This window comes from Cynoglossus semilaevis, chromosome 6, assembly GCF_000523025.1.
Source record: "Cynoglossus semilaevis isolate Cse_v1.0 chromosome 6, Cse_v1.0, whole genome shotgun sequence".
Taxonomy (NCBI): domain Eukaryota; kingdom Metazoa; phylum Chordata; class Actinopteri; order Pleuronectiformes; family Cynoglossidae; genus Cynoglossus; species Cynoglossus semilaevis.
In genome coordinates this window covers 11,054,632-11,073,592 of record NC_024312.1, presented here as the reverse complement: position 1 = coordinate 11,073,592, position 18,961 = coordinate 11,054,632, and the positions used below count along the sequence as shown (strand labels likewise).

Below are 18,961 nucleotides of genomic sequence, written 5' to 3'. Positions count from 1 at the left end.
ATTGTACCAAGACTATTGAATATCTCACAAATTATTCACTTCAAAATGAAGTAAAGTGTATTTTTTCCTGTTGTCAGGAGCCAGTCCTGTCCTTCAACAATGTAAAAACTCTAGTTTTTAGTCGTGTGTCGTTAGCTTGGAAGTGCATTACAGTAACGTAACAGTAATGGTATCATAGTAATGGTAGTAATATATCACTTAATGTAGCGCTCATTTGGGCCATTGATGGACTTGCCAACTGTCCAGGGTGTACCCCGCCCTTGCTTGTTGACCGCCCCTGGAGAACATGCACAGGAGTGAGCAGCAGATGATGGATGGATGGTAACTCAGCAGGGTTAACCTCAGGGGAGGCACCACCAAGTTACTCAAACTGACAAACCGAATGCTTCACACACCCTTATCCAGTTGAACATACACAGTTGAACTGACATTTAGCATCACTGGAGCTGTGTCATGTTTCTTTTCTTTAGATTGGCAGGTCATGTGGTAAATGAGGAGAGAAATTGTCAGTCAGATGATGAAGAAGGGAGGCTGTATTTAAATAAAACAACAACTGAAAAATGAATGTTCAAGAAAGCGCTCTGTGCCCCTGCATTTGCTGGCGAAAAAAGGGGCATCTCGTCATCTCTTGTTGCCCAGTGCACTTATGAGTTGAAAGAGAAAGTTTGCACTTTGACTTTTTGTAATTGTTGGACTTTTTATTTCAACACAAGAAAAAAAAGTGTTCAGGCAGTGTTTTCATTTATAAAACTTTACACTGGAGAAAACTTTACAATTTCACTTCTGTCAATTGAATGGAATGGGTGTTGGCAAAAATCGGTATCAGCCTGTCACACTTAGTAAGATATTTAAAATCTGAATTGTCAAAAAAATACAACCTGTGCAGCTCTTCATAAATCCATTCAACATTGTTGGGCTGTGAGTTCATCAGGTCAGACGTTTGCTATCAAGGCTTTCAATACAACAAAGGTTTCTACTGGGGTTGTTAAAATGATGCATTCATTGATGTGTTGTATATGTATTTAATAAAGTTGCCCATTCCATTATCTAATCTAATGTTTCTTATTGCACGTTGTTGGGTCCACTGACTGCTGGGGCTTCAGAATCCTCTCAGCGCCCAGCATGTGTTGGTGTGTCAAGGCTTTTAGCTTCATGTCTCACGCCCAGATCATGTCACGTTTGCATTGATCGTCATTGATTATAATTGCATTGCTCATCACGACTACAATTAGGTCAGTGGCTTTTACGTTAATCAGCAGCGGTTATGGCTTTAAAACCCTGGTCCTGCGTTGGATTGCAGACATCCATGCACAAACGTACAATTTCTCATAGACAAGAATGAGCAAGTTACCTGTATATGAACAGCTGGAATCGACTGTTTCAGACCATGAACTACCCTGAATGTTGCAACAACAAAACCCCTCATGCACAGAGAGTGAGATACTTGTATTTCTCCCCCTGCATTATTCAACACGGACATGCGTTTTACATCATCTGATCACAGTTTTTGACTTTATCCCGTCTCTTTGTCTCGTGTCTATCCCTTAGGCAAACTTGAAAAAGTTCATGGAGTACGTACAGCAGAGGAACACTGAAAAGGTTTCAAGGTTCCTGGAAAAGGGCCTGGACCCTAACTTCCATGATCCAGACACAGGGGGTAAGTAAATGCTATACAACATCTTTCGTACAGCTTTGGCTGTTTGAAGTCAACTCCACTAAAGAATATCATATTGTTTTCAGCAGCATTTTGATTACGCTACATGTTCTTGAACTTCACAGAATGTCCTTTAACACTGGCTGCACAGCTGGAGGGATGTGCAGAGCTCATAAAGATGCTGAAGAGCGGAGGGGCTCATCTGGACTTCAGGACAAAAGATGGCATCACTGCCCTGCACAAGGCAGTACGCAGCAAGAACCATACGGCGCTGATAGTGAGTATGTTGCACAGACAGAACCATAACCAGACGCTGACTCAGCCTTTTTTTCCCCCCATTTTTGCTACATCAATTGCCTGATTGTACAAGAGAGATTTTGGGAAGAATAGTAGCTGCTGGTAGTTGGGTGTAGAGTGGATGTCAAACTTTTTTTTTTTTTTACCAATAGTATAATTTAAAGGCCATTGTAAGTAAGCTGTCCAAGCACTTTTTTTAAAAAAAAAAAATAAGCTGCCCAAGCACTTTTTAAAAAAAAAGTTTTCCTCACAAACTTTCACAATATTGTGGGCTTTATTTTTGGGACAAACTACGTCAGAGAATTGACTGCTGATAAATTTAAAATAATGTGTAATTGAATCTTTCTGTGCAAGACTGTGTCGAATGACTATACCTACAGTATACTCAGGTCAGTGTCTGAGCCAGTGCATGCACCAATCTAGTGGCAGGATACTCCATAATGGCTGTATCAAGGAGGTTCACCTTTGACACTAAGCCCAGACAGTGATCTGGCTCTTCACAATGATTTATTATTAATACAACCGCTTCATACTAAAACCAGCTGAGACCCTGTCAGCCATTGTCATGTGGTTTCTTTCTGCCATTCGTCTCATTAACCTCAAGGATATTTCATTTAACTAGGTCAACAATGACAGCAGCTTTAAGTTATTTTTTCATTTATTCTATTGTATTTTATTTATTTTTTTTACATCTGTAAAAATGTTTGTGTTTACAGCTGATTGGCTATTTATTTTTTTTACATCTGTGAGTTATATATGAGCAAGGCTTACTGTAAAATGTGTTTTCTGACAATTATAGCAATCTAACAAATCACCTGAAGACGTGCCGTATCCCTGGGTACAACTAATGTCTCTTCTTAGTTTGACAGAACAGTGGAGAGATGAGAAGTATATACTTTTTTCCCCATTATTTAACCAACCTTGTTTGAATTTGTTTATTGAAATATTGCTACACTCTTTAAGTGGCTTTACTGGACACAGTGATTTCAGTTCATATTGGTGTAAAGCTTACATTAAAAAAAAGAACTTTATTGATCCCATGTTTGGGAAATGTTTGTGTTTACAGCTGATTGGCTGTAAACAAGCTGCCCCCCGCAGGGGCCAAGCATTCCTCTGGGAATCGAACCAAGGACTCTCTTCGAGGCAGGCGTGCTAACTGCTAAACGATGGAACCAACAAGCTGGCTGTTTTTAACTCTGCAGAAAGATTAATTATATTTTTCAAATAGGTTTTTAGGACGATATTTTAACTTACATTTCAATCCTTATTTCCACATTCCACATTTGTCTCATCTAATGCGACAAATGTGTTTTGTGAATTTGGGCGATAGAAATAAAATCAACATGACTTGCTAAGTATACATTTGCACCGTGTTAAGGTTTATGTTGCCAAGTGCAGCGATCCATTGTCCCTGCATGTTCAGTCCCTGAATGTTGAAAAAATGTCATGAAGATACATCACTCCTACAAAGAACTCCTATTTATTATTAAACTATATATTACAGTGTGACGACGAATAAACTTTATGTTGAATTAATTTTTTATAATCAAGGACGCATTTGTTTGTTGTTGTGCCCATTAGACGCTGCTGGACTTGGGTGCGTCACCTGACTATAAAGACAGTCGAGGGTTGACTCCTCTTTACCACAGCTCCATGGTAGGAGGAGACCCGTACTGCTGTGAGCTGCTGCTGCACGATCATGCCCAGGTCGGCTGTTTAGACGAAAATGGCTGGCAGGAAATACATCAGGTACCACACATCCACAGTCCAGCTCAAACAAACACAAAGGAAAAGTTAGGTTACAAAGCTTTTTTTTTTTTTTTTAAATGTAAATTGCTGACCCTGTGCTAACTGAACTGTGCTTCCTTCTTGTTACAAGCTCTAACTAGACCAGGGGTGTCAAGTGGGCTACACCAGTACGATCATAAGACTGAGATTGAGAAGATGTTTTCCCCTGTTGTAAACAAGTTCAAGTATATTAGAAAATATTCATATTTAATGAAATATAATATGACAAAACATCTCTGACATGAAGCGTTTGTGCATTTTTCACTTTCAAAATTCATGGGCTGTATGTTTGATGCTGCTGTGCTGCTGCAGAATAGATTTTGGGTCATACGCCTCCCTGAGGACACTGACTGACTGATAGCCTGTATTTTTTAGCACTGAGGATACTAGAAATCCCCACTAAATTTCAACTAAGTTTGCAGAAACTTAGCTTTAATTTTAGATTTATTGGACAACCAACATGAAGCAAAGCCACTTTGATGTAGAATGACATCAAAATATACATATGGGCTCATTGTTTTATCCTTCCATGAGGCTCAGAAATCCCTGCCTATGACAGGCTTCCAAATCCGTCCTTTCAGCTGCTCACCTGAATATAGAACTAAAATGAATTTGATGACTGATTCAGTCCCAAAGTCAATGTGTGCTGTCAGTCTAAGGTCATATTAGCATTTAGATGAATTACATTTTTCAAGCTTAGAGTGTAAAATATATTGCAGTACTAGCAAACATGTATTTGATATTAATATAGCAAAATATTGATGACACAACATGTAACAAACAGGCCAGTAAACAGAGGGCGTATACCAAACTTACTTTAAATACCTGAACCCAAACTGATATCTGCAAGAATATCAGTATTTAATGTCTTTTTTTTATTATTTTTAAGGATCTGAAATTGGCGGAGACCCAAAATAACAACAAAACAAATTTCCTTTTCATGGAGGTTTTCTAATCATAGATCCTTTTTTTTATTTTCAGGCCTGCCGTTACGGCCATGTTCAACACCTGGAGCATCTGCTGTTCTATGGAGCTGATATGAGTGCTCAGAACGCATCAGGCAACACTGCCCTGCATGTGTGTGCTCTTTACAACCAGGTAATGCTTAGAATTCTTTTAAAACGCGGTGGGACATTTTCTGCCATGTTTTGCCGTATTGCATTTGGCAAGAAAACTAAGGACTAGTGATGAAAGTGTGAACAGACATATGTTATTTTTTTCCATTTTATTGCAAAAAATAAAACTTGGAACATGTTATTTTTGTTTTTATCTGTGTGGCTGGGAAATAAGCCCAGTGCTTTGTTGGAACATGACCCCAGAAAGACACAGTGGTGGGTGCCAACCCGGCTGTCAGTCACTGATTTTAAATCATCGCTAAAAAGAAATGGTGTGAGAATAGGTGTCTCCAAACAGAGTGATTTTAAATCATCGCTAAAAAAAAATGGTGTGAGAATAGGTGTCTCCAAATCATTATTATTATTTTTATATTTTTATATTATTATTTTTACAGTATTATTTTGCAACCCTAATGCTCTGATTTCAGTCGTCATAGTGAATCAGGAATCAAGGGAAAAAATAAATGGTAAATAGGTTTATATTTAAAAACGGTTAATTAATTATAACATGGCAATTTCTTTATGTACAGAACAGACAATACGTTGGTCAGAACTGCACAGCGGGTAAACGTGTTCACTCACTGCCCAGGAGGAGGAAGGGGTTACTGAAGCTGCTGGTACTTTGCAGGGACACTCCAGGCTGTCATCAGACCTTTTGCTTGAAGTGGAAATTGTGACTGTAGCAGCAGGCACTGAGAATTGGGAAAGCTCTGTGTACAGAATTTATGGGACATTGGTGTTGTAAGCTGAGCTGAAATCCACTTACAGGATGTGTCTGTCTCTGTAGAGTCTAGTTGGTGCGTGATGTGATGTCAGCTCATCATCTGTCAATCTGTAGACAAACTACAGGGGGTCCAGTAGGTGGACTGGAACAAAACACTACTTTCTCAAAGAACGTCGTGATCACTGACATCAGGGAGATAGTCTTGTAGTCACTCGGTTCAATAATGTGGGTTTTCGTGGGGATCGGAGTGATGGTGGTTCAGAGCATGTTGGGACTTCACACAGCACACGGGCCTGTTTCTGCTGTGGCTTCGTTTCTCCAGACCAACAGACAAACCAGCACTATCTTCAAGTTGACCACATTTCTCATGTGTCTAGAGTACGCTGCTTTGTCTTAATTAGATTCAGAATTAACCTGACTTTTTGGTGCCAGCTTCTTGTTTCCCAGCTTCCATCCTTCCACCCTTCCTTCCACCCTTCCTTCCTTCCCCCCTTCCTTCCTTCCTTCCTTCCGCCCTTCCTTCCTTCCACCCTTCCTTCCTTCCCCCCTTCCTTCCTTCCACCCTTCCTTCCTTCCCCCCTTCCTTCCTTCCACCCTTCCTTCCTTCCCCCCTTCCTTCCTTCCTTACACCCTTCCACCCGTCCTTCCTTCCTTTCTTCCTTCTACCCTTCCTTCCTTCGTAAAAATAACAAAGTGCTGCAAAGTAAAAAGAAGAAAAGGACTGTGGATTATTCAATCCTTTTTCATGGTGAATACCTACAGGAGACTCTTGAGAGAGAAGCTGAGCAGCAGATGGCCATCTTTGCTTGGCTGTTTACCTTTGCATTTGATTGTCAAGTTAAAAAAACACCCATAGTGCTTCAGAATATCTTTTCTTCCCATTTAACCAGATGCATACACAGTTGGCCGTGACAGAGAAATGGTTCTGTTTGTGTTTTTATCTATTGTTTGTGTATTTCTGCTGTGCAAAACATCACAGAATCTGTTTTTAATTAGAATTTAGCTGACTGTAAATCTGTAGCCATATTATGTGAGCTGTTTTAATATAGGTGTAAGGAAAATACTGAAATGGCAGATCTTCTGTATCACTGTGAACAATATTCTATATAAACTATATACATATGTGTTGCTGGTTACCACAACAATGCGACTAACTATGGAGCACGGCATGTCCGTGATCATTCAGCTCCCTGTGTTGAATGCTGTATTGATCCCAAGCCAGTACATGCAGTCATGACCATGTCAATCAGTCCATGTTCAGGCTAGTTTCTCCCAGAGGCAGGACTATTTGTTTGCACTAATACAAACATATCCTTTGGCTTTGTTGTGACACACTAGAGGAAAAGTTAGTGGTCAGTCACCAGTGGTGCCGTTCTTGTGGCATGTTGATTTCTCTCTTGTCAGATATAAAGAAAACAAAGACGTTGATCCAAATGTGTTTTTCTCTCAGCTTACATTTGTTTCACAATCTTACGACAAATTCATTCAAATATTCCCTTCTTTAAAATAATCGGTCACATGGATCCATGGTGTAGCTATAGCTAGTGAAGCAGGTCTGTCTTTAAAGCAGAGAGCAGAGAGTCCTGGGAACCACATATCACCAATAGCACCTCAGTGGTTATTATTATTATTATTATTATTATTATTATTCATTCATTCATTCATTCATTCATTCAATTGCTATTTCAAAAAATCTTTTTTATTTACCCCAGTTTGTACTGGGGTAAAACATTTTAAATATTTTGCTGGGGTAAATATAAAGAGAAAAGACAATGAATTATCTTTTTTTCTCTCAGGAAAGCTGTGCTCGAGTCCTCCTCTTCAGAGGGGCCAATAAAGAAGTAAAAAACTACAACAGTCAGACTGCTTTTCAGGTCGGTGCAATATCATCTTTGTCTTACAGCATTTGCACATTGCTTATATAGAAAAGCTCAGATTTACAAATGGGTGTAAGCTGGCAGATAGGTAACAATCAGAACTGATTTCCTGTAACAGTAATCAACCAAATCCATTGGTTTCCTTTAGTTGTCTAAGGGGGGGAGCTCTAACAGTATTTCTTTCTTTCTTTTACTTTCACCAGGTGGCTATCATCGCAGGAAACTTTGATTTGGCCGAAATCATAAAAGTCCACAAAGTATCGGACGTTGGTAAGTCTGAAGCTCTTTGACTTGCTTGCCATGTTCCATTTTCTTAAGATTAAAGATAACAGATAATTTTATATAAAGTTAGTCATAAATGTAAACGCACAGAAAAATGGACAATAAATGCAAAGATGGGACTGAAGAAAGACAAGGGAAGTCAGGGGATGTGCCAAGAATTTCAGATGCTTGTTTCATCCCTGCTTTGAGAGTGTCAAAGTGACATGAAAGGGAACTCTGCCATCTTCTGGGGATTTCAAATAATACTTTCCTTTTTAGGTTGCAAAGAAAAGTGATGTTATTTATGCATAAAATCCTTTTTTTTTACATTTCTTTTTTTTCTTCAAAATGATGATTCCATAAAATATGAGACATTTTAATTCAGATTCATTATGAGACAATTCAGTTTCAACGTCCTTTTTTTCTTTTTCTTTATACTATTTGAGGATGAACCGTATTTTGTGGTCCCTTTTTCTTTATACTAGAACATTTGAGGATGAACCGTATTTTGTGGTCATATGAGTTCAAACTATTGTCTGTTTAAAATGCATGATTTCACACCTGTGTCTCAGTACCATTCAGAGAGACGCCCTCTTACACCAGCCGTCGACGTGCGATACCTGGACCCCTGCCCTCGCCACGCTCCCTACTCCGCTCTGCAAGTGACAACAACCTGAACGGAGACCATGACATTATACGCAGTCAGGTTCACAGAGAAGCTCGTGGTCGTCAGGGTCGCTCCCCCGTGCCCTCACTACGCAGTCTGCCGTCCTTCGGTCAGCAGCACAGCAGCTTTGTAGAGGTATAACGGACAATAATTTTAGTATCTGTGCTCTCAATACAGCACTGATGACAATCAGAAAGACAGTTTGACAAATACTGATGAAATAATCTTCCTTGATGCTCAGTTTACAGGAATGAAATTAAATGTCTATATTCTTTTTTTTGTTCCTTTCTTTATTAGGGCCGTCATGGTGAGATGCCTGACAACAGCCTTCAGAGTACTGGCAGCTCCAGATCCTCACATTCCCGTTCACCCTCGTTACATCACATGCGTGAGGAAGACAAACCCATTCCCAGAAGGTCTCACAGTCACGGCTACCCACATGGATATGGACCTCATGGAAGACTCAGGTCTGTAAGATTCTTTTAACTCTTAAATATACAGACCTACTTCTATTTTTATTAGTTAGTTTTTATTAGTTAGTTATTAGGTAGGTTTATTGGAAAGTTTATATTTCGGAATATTTAAGAAATTTCCTAAAGATGACAAAAATCAAAAACCTCCAGTTTAGTGCAGATCATTGAACTCCAAAAATTTGAATAAATATTACGTAACTCTTCAATGGTAATCCAATAAACCAGGGATGTGCTGATACCGATGCCTTAAAGGCTTTTCACTGCAACCAGCTGTGCAGATTAGTCAGTTATTTTCTTGCTGCAGTTCAGTGTCTCATTGTCCTAATAGTTAGTTTGATAAAGTAGGTCAACATTTTTTCATTTTCACATAGGGGAGGAACACACTAGAAAGGCTTATGGTAAGATTTGTTCTTTTATGGTGAGGACAAGTCAAGACATCACCAGTGGAGGTGCTGTAGCTGTGGATACACTCATTTCTTAGTGATGGATATCCTAGTTTGACAGTAGTTTCTCTATTATTTGTTTAAATGAAACATGTAAATAGTAAAACCTCTTAATCCCAACATCCCTGGACATAAAACAAAAACAATTTACAGCAGTGACAAATAAAGACATGTTGACTGTAGAAATGTAAAAATCGAAATGCTTATCATATTGAACATTTCCTTATTTACCAAATACACCAACAACATTATAACAACAAAAGCTGATAAACAGGTATTCCTGGAGCTTGAAATAATAATGTAAACACACTATCACTGATCACCGTGGACAGAGCACGTAAGCTTCCTGATGAAAGCGGTATAAGCTGCAATGGAACTATTAACAAAGCACAACAGTGCATAACGTGTGACTTCAAACTCATTTCTAACAAGTCCCAGGCCGATCGATGGGAATAGACTCTGGTTGAACTTTGCTGCAGCCCCCTCATCGGTAGCCCTTGTGTGGCCCATGATCATTTTAGGATATGACCAAAATAATCAGTGTCTGGCATTTACAGTAGGTAACAAACTGACAGTAACTTATAACTACCTTGTTTTCCTCTCCGGAGTATAAGTCGCACCAGCAAAAAAATGCTCAATAAAGAAGGAAAAAGCAAATATAGTCTGTGTCAGTGTGAAAATAACGAAGATGTAGAGTTTCAGTGGTACAGGAGTAGCAGATACTGGTACACAAGCCTAGAGTGCCCTCTAGCGGCTGTCAGTGTGAAAATAACTAGCATGTGAAAATATGTATTTTAATAAATAAGTCGCATAAGTATAGTGTGACTTATAGTCCGGAAAATACGATGAGCTGAATTGAATACCATCACATGCTCCAGATCCTTTTTGACGTGTCTGCTGTTACATGTAAACACATATGTCCATATTTAAAAAGCAGCATGCACGGGTGGTTTTACAGTTCATAGAGATAAAGACAGACAGATGGGAAAGGACTAATAATGAACACAACAGGGACCAGCTAAGGCCTGCCAAGCTGCCAGTGTGTGAATACATCAGCATTAGAGGGACGGAGACAGTGGATGAAATACACATTTTGAATTCTGACTAATACCATCACAGTTCAAGTCAGTTTTAACAGCACACTTGATGTTTAACCAGTGTGTGCTTTGCGTTTGTTTTATGAACAAATATCACCTCAATAGGATTTTCTATTTTATTTTTCATGCTTGAGCATCTACACAGGTATAGCAAGGTAGCATTTGCTTTCCTTTCGAGGCTTTTTTATAAGGATAATCACAGCTGTATGTGGTATGTAATGTTGAGCACACATCTGATTCATTTGCAGATCTTACAAGTATTACATGCAGTGTCAGTGTGAACACTTCACAGACGCTGTCTGAAAAGAAGACTGCAATTACAGAAAGTCACTCTCTGTTCCCTTTAAATACCCGTCTGTCATTTCACTCCATCCATCTAAGAACCCCCTTTTTCTGTCCTTCTAGTCTGCGCAAGGACCTCTACAATAGATTGGGTAATTGTGCCTTGGAGATACCTTAAAGAGAACTTTTACATAAAAGGCACGGAGATAGTAAAAGAGAAAACACTAGTATCCAAAGCTAGAAGCAAGAAAGCTTCTGTGTCAAATAACCCCACACTATCTAGGTGAGAGGAATGTTCTCAGATGTTTTAGGCACTTACAATTAGAGATAGATCGATTGAACTCTTTCATGATACTGGAGACCTGAGATCCCTTCCTTTGAGGGGCATTCCACAGGCTGTCGTTGGCGATAGTGTCTCTGTTTACGTCATGTTGCGGAACGTTATGTTTTGAGCATTTGGGCTTAGGTTTTGGATCGAAGGTTCCTTAATTGTTTTTTTGTTTGATCCTGAAATGAATACCAATATTGGACCAATATTGATTCTGAGTATCGGATCGGGCCATCCCTACTTATAATTCTGATTTATATTTTGAGGGGTGCAGGGCATTAGTGCAGCTTTTCAGAGAGATTTAGTCATGATGCTTTTTAGCTAATGTACGCTAGTATATTTCAGTGGGTAGTGAATGAGATGTTCATCACTACATTTTTAATTATTACAATTCTTAATTTTTTTTTTTAATTCTTTGTCTCCCATTTATAGAATCAGTCATAGCTTTCATTCTTTGTCTTTGTCCCATTTATAGAATCAGTCATAGCTTTGTTGTTGTCATTTACCAACAGTAAGTTGAAAAAGCCTTTAAGACTGTTGGAAGTTGGATTTATTGGATGGTGTGTTGGATGAGCAGTGACGTACTCTGTTCTGACAGAAACACTACAAACCAGTTAAAACCAAAGCTTTGATCTTCTAAAGTGTGGTGGTAGGAGTGTGTTGAACTGTGTGCTCCAGCCCAGGGTTACATCTCAAAAGAGAAAACGTTGTACAACAATAGTTGTGCAGTGACCTGCTAAAGAAAAGTTGAGAAATGGGACATTGGCAGATCAGCAGTGTTGTGTTCATAACGTTGGCCCGAGATATTACGACGTCCACAGTGTAGGCTTTTGTTCACAGTGTTAGTGGTTCATTTAGAACAGGATGTTTATGTCATTGGCAGACGCACCTGTCTTTAGAGGTGTGAGTGTAATGTGTGAGGAAGGTGGGTGGAGTGTGAGAAAAGCTACACTGCTTTATTTGTGTATTTTAAATATATATATTCTTGTTCAGCAATTACTGCTTCGTTTTTATGTGCATTTCTACAATGATCACTGTGTACTTTTTGTTTTTTTTGTAACATTTTTATAATGAAAAAAAGATTGAGACGAATACCATACATTTATACAACTGACTGCTGTGTATAGTGACAGTATGGATTTATTTTACACATGAACTGGGGAAAAAGATTGTTTGGTTTAATTAGTCAAAATGAAAAAGTCCTAGTCTCACTTATTAGTCGTAACAACTAAAATGACCTTTATATATACAGACGTTACATGTTTAAGGTCCTTAACACACCTTGAGGAAACATATTAATGTTTGTTCATCTACAAAACTGACATGGGGTGATTAATGGAGATTGGAAATAATCAATAAAACACATTTTAAGAAAAATATGAAATATTGCTTATTTACCAGTGGTAAACCTTCAGTTTTATAAACCGTTATACAAACATAGCAAGTCACATTTAAAATAAGAAGAAAACACCTACGGTCTTCAGGCTAGACCCTTAAAACGTACTGTGTTTTGTATATAGCCTGCTGCAGCAGCCAACATCTCCTCAGTCAGTAAGGATTGAATGTGTAAAGCAAGAACCCAAACTAATGATCACAACTAGGTTTCATTGAGACTGGTCGTTACATCAATAAGTTACAGCTGAAAGGAAGAGTGAGCTTATATTTAACGAGTGACCACGATGTTGATCACTAATTTACAATGTCTTCTAACCAACACCTTAACAAACAATCTAAAAAGCCTCATCACTTTTGGCTTTACTACCTATTTGTAAAAAATGTAAATATGGAAGAATGTTCTTGTGTTTTTGTGATTTTGTGGTTGTGTGTGTCTTTGCTATAGACTTAGCGAGGGTGAGATTAAATATGGTTGATTGCCATCATCTTGTTTGATGTGAATACAGTTGTGTTTTTAAAACATGACTCAATTCGGAGGGAAATTCAGTTGTAGCGATGAGAACAACCGGATGCGTCACTAATGCTTAACTGTTTTATGTATATATATATATATATATTACAAATAGTAAGCTTCAAGCATACATGCTTCATTGTAAAATAGTAAAAATAGTAAATGACTGTTGACCGTTCAGTGGCCGGTCATGGAAGATCAGGCTAAAATAATCCGATTTCGATCACTGCTTGGTCATTTGGTGTATTTTTGGTGTCAGGTTGTATACGGAACCTTCTAGTAGTTGTTACACAGTGGCATGGTTTCAGTTATGGAATAAATGGCCAAAAGCGATACATTTTTCAGCGTTTAGTGTTTTCTATGACACAGCCTAATCTCCCTTCTCCTTCGACCCTCCATCGTGTCCCCTCCTCTCTGTGCTGCTGATGATCATTGCCTGTGCTCGGGCATTAACATGCGGCAGCCATCCTAGCCCCTCAGTCCCTGTGGTAATTGGAAAGCCGTCAACAAGACGTTGTTTTGATGGAGGGAAGGGCCAAGACAGAGAGTCTGATGGAGAAGGGAAAAGCCACAGCTGCATGTTAAAGTCCAGGGAAAGACAAAACAGGCTTGAAACGAGGACCACATGAAAAAGCATTGTTATAAAAACGAGAAAAGGACACAGAGAGATAGAATCAGTCTGTAAATAGGGTATGCAGAACCTGACAAGCAAGTATAATTATTGATTAGACGGATTTGAAGAGATTCCCAGTCAAGGAAATGGATTGCTAATTTCCCTCTTTTACTATTTGAGTTTCATTTACTCTCTATATAAAACTCAGAAAAACATGCCCTCGTGTATGATTGTTGTTCAAGGATCTTATAACAGAGGCAGCAAGATCCACATTATTGCATCTTACATAGCAGAGGGCAGAGGCAGTGTAGTGATGAATGAAGACTGGGCGGAGCAGAGCTGCTGCTGTATTATAATTCACCAGAGTGAAAGAGAGGGAAAGGCAGAGAAGGAGAGAGGAAAGGAGGGAGGGAGGGAGATTGAAGATGCAATGCCAATAAATGCTGAGAAGGACAGAGGTAAGAGAAAGAAGGAGAATGAAAGAGGGGAGGGGTACGTAGGAGAAGCAAAAGGAGGAGGAGTAACTAATAAACCACAGCTGCCCAGAAATATACAAACACATCAGACAAATGTGCACATGCTGAAACTCCCAGCTCGCCTCAGGCAGCTGTGGCCAACGCATGTTTGCAGCCAGTCAGGATGAGATATGCTGTGTTCCAGGGTTTGGTGCGAACGTGTCAGCGATATGCTGCCGACATGCTGTTAGTGGCATATGCCATGCTAGCGGAAGTTCAATTTTGGCAGAAGTGGTTTGCTGTCAGTGCATGTGCCTGTGAACACGGTGAAAATGCACATAGAGGGTTTGTGTTCTTTAAGCGTGAGCAAGCCTTCAAAGGGGAGGGGAGTTACGGAGCACAGTAACAGCAGCAGCAGCAGCAGCAGCATTGCCAGAGTGCATGTGAGTGAGTGTGTGTGTGTGTGTTTGTGTGAGTGAGTGAGTGGAGTGGTGGAGGGGAGAGGAGAGGAGAGGAGAGAGACAGACACGGCGGGACTTTCTCCCGGGAGTCGGGAAATAGACCTAGCTTTCCTTTCCCCAGCAGGGGAACCGAAATCCAAGGACGAGGAGAGATCTGCAGTCCAGTCTGGAGCAACTGGAGCTAAGGACACAAGAGGGATCTGTGTCCCTCCGAGGAGAGGGCCACTGCTGGATCTCCAAGTCATCATGTGTTTGACTACGGGTGGCTTCCAGGCGGACCTGACAGAGCCACAGGGAGTGGAAAACAGTGCCCTTCTTACCTTTACATTTTTCTGCCTCTGTATTGGTTAGGATGCAGGGTAGAGGGGAGGGTTAGAGGAAGGAAAGGCAGGAAAAAGGATTTTCTCTGTGCCATTAAGGAAAGAAGAAAGAAAGGGGAAGTGTCCTTCCCGTCATGACTCTCCCGTGGACTGACGATTGTTGATCACTAAGCTAGGGGACTGGTTTATGATTCCCTCGCTGCCCACTATAACAATAAGGGGGGCCACCGGGTTGTTGTCCCACTGACAGCCATGTCGGTGACCACAGCTTTCAGCTACCAAATCCCTGGAATCACCACAGTAACATATGTGTTTGTTTACAGCCCTGGTTCAGTGCAGCGAGATGCAAGCCCTCCTCATCATACCCCCCCAGCTCTGATCGGCCCCCGTGGGCCAAAAAGGAAACTCTACAGTGCCGTCCCAGGACGTACTTTTATTGTGGTTAAACCCTACACACCGCGGGGTGAGGGAGAAATCCAACTGAACCGTGGAGAGAGGGTCAAAGGTAGGATATCCGCCGTCGTTGCCATCTACCAACTACTACGTTTTCCCGCCTGACCGTCTCAGCTATCTAATCTTTCACTTGAAATTCATTTGTGTGTCGTTTGTGAGTCCATTCCATTCAATCTGTGATTGTCAATTTCATTCAAATTTTCTGATTTGTGCTTTGCACAGAGGTTCTGTGGCTTCGCTTTTATGTGTTTGTGTGTGTGCTTTTGTCTCCATCCATGCTTCACAACCAGACAATGACTGTAATGACGTAGAAGGTAAACTCCATAAAGTTCTTTTCATTCTGTGTCATATATCTCAGTGTGTCACCTTCACTGTTTGATCCAAAATCGTACTTTTTCACACTGTGTATTGCTATGAATGTAAAAGAGGAGCACATATGAAACAGAGAGCTTTGGTAGAACGTCCACAACACCTCGTATCACCTCCACACTGACCTAATACTCCACCTGTTCCTGTGTCACATTTCTTCATGAACAAACTCACAATAGTGTTCACTTGAAGAACTCACCTGAAGTACTCAGAACATTGGCACAGGTGCAGACAATTTTAGAACTGAAAAGATGTTAACACATATGTTAAAAACCATAAATCATCTGTTAAATCTTGGAAAAATAAACTTTAACAGCCATCATAAATCATCTTGGAAAAATAAACTTTAACAGCCAATCTTTTTTTATACATTTCTTTTTTTTTAATGGAAACGACCAGTGAAGTGCTGAAACAGATGCCGACCCCTACAGGAGAAACTATGTGTTTTTGCTGAACAATACCACATTGTTTGAGACTGTGCTGTAAACTGATGTTGGCACAAATGTTATCAGAAATGTGATGACTCCACAACAGCCACAATGTCCCCATCTTCTGAATGGATCTGTTGTCGTTGCCTTTTCTGTCTTTGTCGCTAAATCCATTCCCCTGCCGCTGATGTGACCACAGGGTTTTCCCGTTGGTTGATGTTGGTCAGATGGGAAAGAAGTCATGTTGTTGTCAGCACCATAGCAAAGTTATATTGTCCAACACTGACGATGCAAACAATGCCCTCTTTCACTTTTATACACTACAGTGGCATGCATATAAATATATGTATATATATGCAAAAATACATTTGAATGTCAGCTGATTTATCTGAGCAGGTCTAGTTATATGTAACCTTTACATGTGAATACCTGAGTCTTGTTGTGTATCACCTGTAGTGTTAGTAGTTTATGTGCTGTCTGGGAGCAGCAGTCACCTACCAAGGATAGGTGACTCTTTAATAATTAATACTAAACCATGTAGTTTAATTAACCTCCAGGCAACAATAAAAGGAGGAGATAAGGCAGAAAAAAAAGATGCAGAGTGATTTGTGTTACGTCTTCCTCACTCGTCCTTTTGCTCAAGGTTGAAACACAAATCGGAATCCCACATTCTGGGCTGCCAGCTGACGTTAGAACTGTGTTCACTGTGTGTGCGTGGTGCTTGAGAAGGTGTGGTTGGATGTGTCCTCAAGCTCAGGTTGGGCTTTACAAAATACAGTTAATGACTGACTGTGTTTCAGCTGTGGAGACATAATGATCTGTTTCAGCTCTTTCCAGCTCACACTCTCAGTTTACACTATCAGGATGATGGAAATCTTTGTGGATTCACTGTGTGTGCATTGATGCTACGTGTCCCAGTCCATTCTCACATAATATATAAGAAAAACATGTCATTGTCCTGTGTGACTATTAGGCACAGTGTATTGTTGCCAGATAAAAAGGGTCAGTCCGTATAGTTGAATATGGAAACACACTCTTAGTGGAACACAACAGTGGAAATATGGTTATTGCCTTTTTACTTAGTTAAAAAAAAAACATTTTATACTAAATAGTCCAAACTATTTCTAATTTTAGTGTGGCATTTTAGAAGACTTCAGAACAGTGGTTGGCTGAAAAAGTGATGTTAAATTCTGTCCTACACAAACATACTTCTGCCAACACACTCTATCTTTTAATTGTTTTCACAGGATAGCAAAGTGAAAAAGCATAGAAGTTGAAACATCAAGCACACAGTCCACTGACAGAACTTAACCCACATTACTGTGAACCAAAATTAAATTAAACTTCATTTAATTAACCTCATTTTTATTAATTACTGTATGTATTCATTATTAAGACCTTATATGAGTTGAAGATGAGGGGAAAGAAATCTGACGATAACAATCAGGGTCATAGAACGTTCATCTGCTTTCTAAAATTAAGAATCACAAAGTAGTTTGAAGTGTAAATAATGAGGGAGGACAGTTTAATTAACTCATTTATTAATTTGCCACCACCAGTAAAGACATTAATGTCTAACGTTTCCTTTCTCACTTTTTCACATACAGACTTTTTAGTACAGTTAGCGCAAAAGTACGCTAACACAGTTGTAGTATCATAATCTAGGACATAAGAATTTAATAAAGGGCAAAACGTTCCCAAAAAACAGCACAAACAAAAGAAAACAAACGTAGCACAATCCAATGTACGGCATATATCCAATAAATGTGAACAAAGAAGTCTTTGCATAAAGCGCCACATGACAACGTATACGTCTGCTCTGTCGCCAACCAAATTTGTTTTAACGCCATACGTCAGAATGATGGAATGATGAGACATAACAAGGAAACGTCATAGGCTCAGACAATGTGTGTGTGATTTAATACCATCTAAGAACCGTAGCTAGGCTGGTAGAAATTGTCGTATGTCTCTCGTTTTCAATAGGGAGCTCGGAATGAAAGTACCGACATTATCATCGCATGTGTAAACCACAAGGTGGCAACTCATCTGACTATTTTTACCTAGAAAAATGTGTTCAATTGTAAGCAAAGAAGAAAAAGAAATATTAAAAATAACCAAATTCCTTCTCATGAAGTGATACACTTAAAAACATGCTGGTATCACAAACACACAGGTAGGCCTTCTCTGAACGCCGTTATAAATCTCACAGACAGCCATGAAAATGAAACCAGCACAAGTAACGTTGAAAATAGACACTCACAACAATGATTAATGGGTTTTGGTTGAACCGAGTGTGTGTAGAATATTAAAAGTGGTAGAAAACATAGAAAGCCAGTTACACAAACACATACACACTTCACAACACACTTCTAATCACTGACTTAAAATGTTGCCATTAATGCTTTTCTGATATCTAACAGAACTATGTTGAAATGTATCTTTGCAATATTTTATGGAAAAAAAAGCTTAATTAGCTACATTCCAGATTTTTAGGGAAGAATGTAGGAAAATACATTTAGTCAAAAAAATACTATGATCAAATAAAAAATATAGATTCTTACCAAAATGAGGTCAAAACATCTGGAACATAATCATTTCATCTTTTTCAAAACAAACCAAACATACAGAATATAGAACGTACAGAGTTCACTGTCTTTTTTTAAAGTTTTAAATACTTAACTCTTGTTAACTATTACATTTTTTGCCCTGTGTTTGTGAGAAAACCTTTACGTGCGGTGGCTATGCTTGGGAGAAGAAAGAGATTGAAAAAGTGTCGTGAGTGTCCCTAGAATCACTGCATATCATTTTGTGTGTGTGTGTGTGTGGATGCTATTGATAATGGAGGAGTCAGAAGCCTCAGGCAAGGACATTAAACTCACAGCCAAGCTTGTTGGTATCCAATCTAAGTAGCAGCAGGGTGAAAAGTCCCGTCCGTGCACCTAGCCAATGT

The 18,961-nt window shown here is 39.4% G+C and overlaps 1 protein-coding gene across 5 annotated transcripts in view; it reads left to right on the top strand.

Annotated features, from left to right (window-relative positions):
• The first annotated feature begins 887 nt into the window (after positions 1-887).
• shank3a (SH3 and multiple ankyrin repeat domains 3a) overlaps positions 888-18,961 on the top strand; it is a 52,550-nt gene continuing 34,476 nt past the window's right edge. For 3 of the 5 annotated variants that reach the window (XM_017033205.2, XM_017033204.2, XM_017033203.2), the window contains exons 1-9: positions 888-1,657; positions 1,780-1,931; positions 3,533-3,700; positions 4,721-4,837; positions 7,375-7,452; positions 7,659-7,725; positions 8,289-8,518; positions 8,681-8,850; positions 15,085-15,266. In XM_017033205.2, the coding sequence (XP_016888694.1) occupies positions 1,567-1,657; positions 1,780-1,931; positions 3,533-3,700; positions 4,721-4,837; positions 7,375-7,452; positions 7,659-7,725; positions 8,289-8,518; positions 8,681-8,850; positions 15,085-15,266 (1,255 nt within the window). In that variant the 5' untranslated portion in view covers positions 888-1,566. The remainder of the gene's footprint in view (positions 1,658-1,779; positions 1,932-3,532; positions 3,701-4,720; positions 4,838-7,374; positions 7,453-7,658; positions 7,726-8,288; positions 8,519-8,680; positions 8,851-15,084; positions 15,267-18,961) is intronic. The other 2 variants (XM_017033202.2, XM_008311912.3) reach the window with 1 other exon arrangement.